The following is a 1,456-nucleotide window of genomic DNA, read 5'->3' on the forward strand; positions in this document are numbered from 1 at the left end:
TCGGGCACCGGGGCAGCAGGCGGCTCCCGCTCTCAGTTCTCCCTCCCACCGCGATGCCCAGGACACCCAGGAAGGCCCCCAACCGCGCACACCCCGCGGACTGTACCTTTACTCTGGGGAGGGTTCTGACTCCGGTCCCGGAGGACGTTGATCTGGTAGACAGCTCCGTAAGGCTCAAAAAGTTCTTTCAGCTCCTTTTCCGACCAAGACCTGGGGATCTGCCCGACAAACATCTTAATGGCATCTGGGTCTGGCTGGTCGGAGTGATCCAAAGCGCCGTTCATCTTGTTGGCTGTGCCGTTACTGTCAAAAAGGGAACCGGGAGCCAGAGTTAGGGCTGCACGGTGAGGGACAGGAAGAAAAAAAATAGCGGGGTGGGGGCGGGGAGGCGGAAGGAGGAGGAAGAGGAGCGTGGGGGCAAAGTGCCTAATGAGTCGTAGAAATTTGATGAACTAAAACAAAGCACAGGCACCATTAGGTTGCTCCTCGGTGGCAGGGCGGCGGGCTCGCACTGCAGGCTGCTGCTGCTCAGCACCCAGCCCGAGCCCAGGGCAGCGCCCCGCCGGCTGTCACCCGGGGCGTGGACATCTTGAAACCCAGCTCGGAGGCAGCTGCAAGTTAAGTGCAGGTCTCGTTCTGCAAGGCTGCCATCAATGCATCTGCAGCCTTATCAGCCTCACACTGGCTCTCGAGTGAAAAGAAAGGCAGGGCTGGATTTCTGCTGGATTGCTCCCCTTCCCCTCCCCTCTTTGGAGATTTTTTTTGGGGAGGAGAAGAGAGGTGATAATGATAAAGTCACATGAAAAGAAAATGAAACACTTGGCAGTCCGTCAGATGACTAATGCAAGATGCTGAGGATGGATTTGCAGAGTGCGCGAGCCATCCATGTGTGCATCAAATTAGTACGTTGTTGCTGCTCAGAATGGAAAGTGCTCCAGCAATGCGGCTGGCTGCAGCCGATTGGCTGCTTACGCTGGAGAAAAGGGCCAGGGCGGGGAGGGGGCTCCCGTTTAAAAAGCACATTGTTTATGGGACCCGGGCACAAAGGGTTTAATTCAGAGAGGCAGAGGCGATCTCAGAACTGCCTGCTTTGTGCCGGGGGGAAAAAAAATGCAGCCGCAGAAAGTTGAGTTCCCGCTAAAGGACACTGAATATTTCAAATCTTTCACACTCCATAAATTGCTCTCTGTGTGTCTGACTTCCAGATGTTGCACTTGAGTTCTAAACAATCACACGTTTGGAAGAGAGAAGAGGGAAGTCTGCCTTTTCTTCTCCCAGCTTCAGTAAATATTTGGGGATGATACAAAAAGCAAGAACATAAGCCTTTACATATCCATCTTCCTTAAGACTTGAAAAGCCCCCATTTGGAAGAGAGCCTGCAATTCTAGTCACTATCATGAAACATGATAATGAGGGTGTTCGTTTTTTAATTGGGATCCCCCCCCCCCCCCCCCCC

The 1,456-nt window shown here is 53.4% G+C and overlaps 1 protein-coding gene across 6 annotated transcripts in view; it reads right to left on the minus strand.

Annotated features, from left to right (window-relative positions):
* Positions 1 to 1,456, minus strand: part of LOC102245558 (CUGBP Elav-like family member 2) — a 592,914-nt gene that overhangs the window by 109,199 nt on the left and 482,259 nt on the right. For 5 of the 6 annotated variants that reach the window (XM_014548447.1, XM_005877131.2, XM_014548445.1 and 2 more), the window contains one exon: positions 107 to 303. In XM_014548447.1, the coding sequence (XP_014403933.1) occupies positions 107 to 284 (178 nt within the window). In that variant the 5' untranslated portion in view covers positions 285 to 303. Of the gene's footprint in view, positions 1 to 106; positions 304 to 472; positions 713 to 1,456 lie in introns of those variants that run through there. The other variant, XM_005877132.2, reaches the window with a different exon arrangement.

The sequence above is a fragment of the Myotis brandtii genome, unplaced genomic scaffold, assembly GCF_000412655.1.
Source record: "Myotis brandtii unplaced genomic scaffold, ASM41265v1 scaffold508, whole genome shotgun sequence".
Classification (NCBI taxonomy): Eukaryota; Metazoa; Chordata; class Mammalia; order Chiroptera; family Vespertilionidae; genus Myotis; species Myotis brandtii.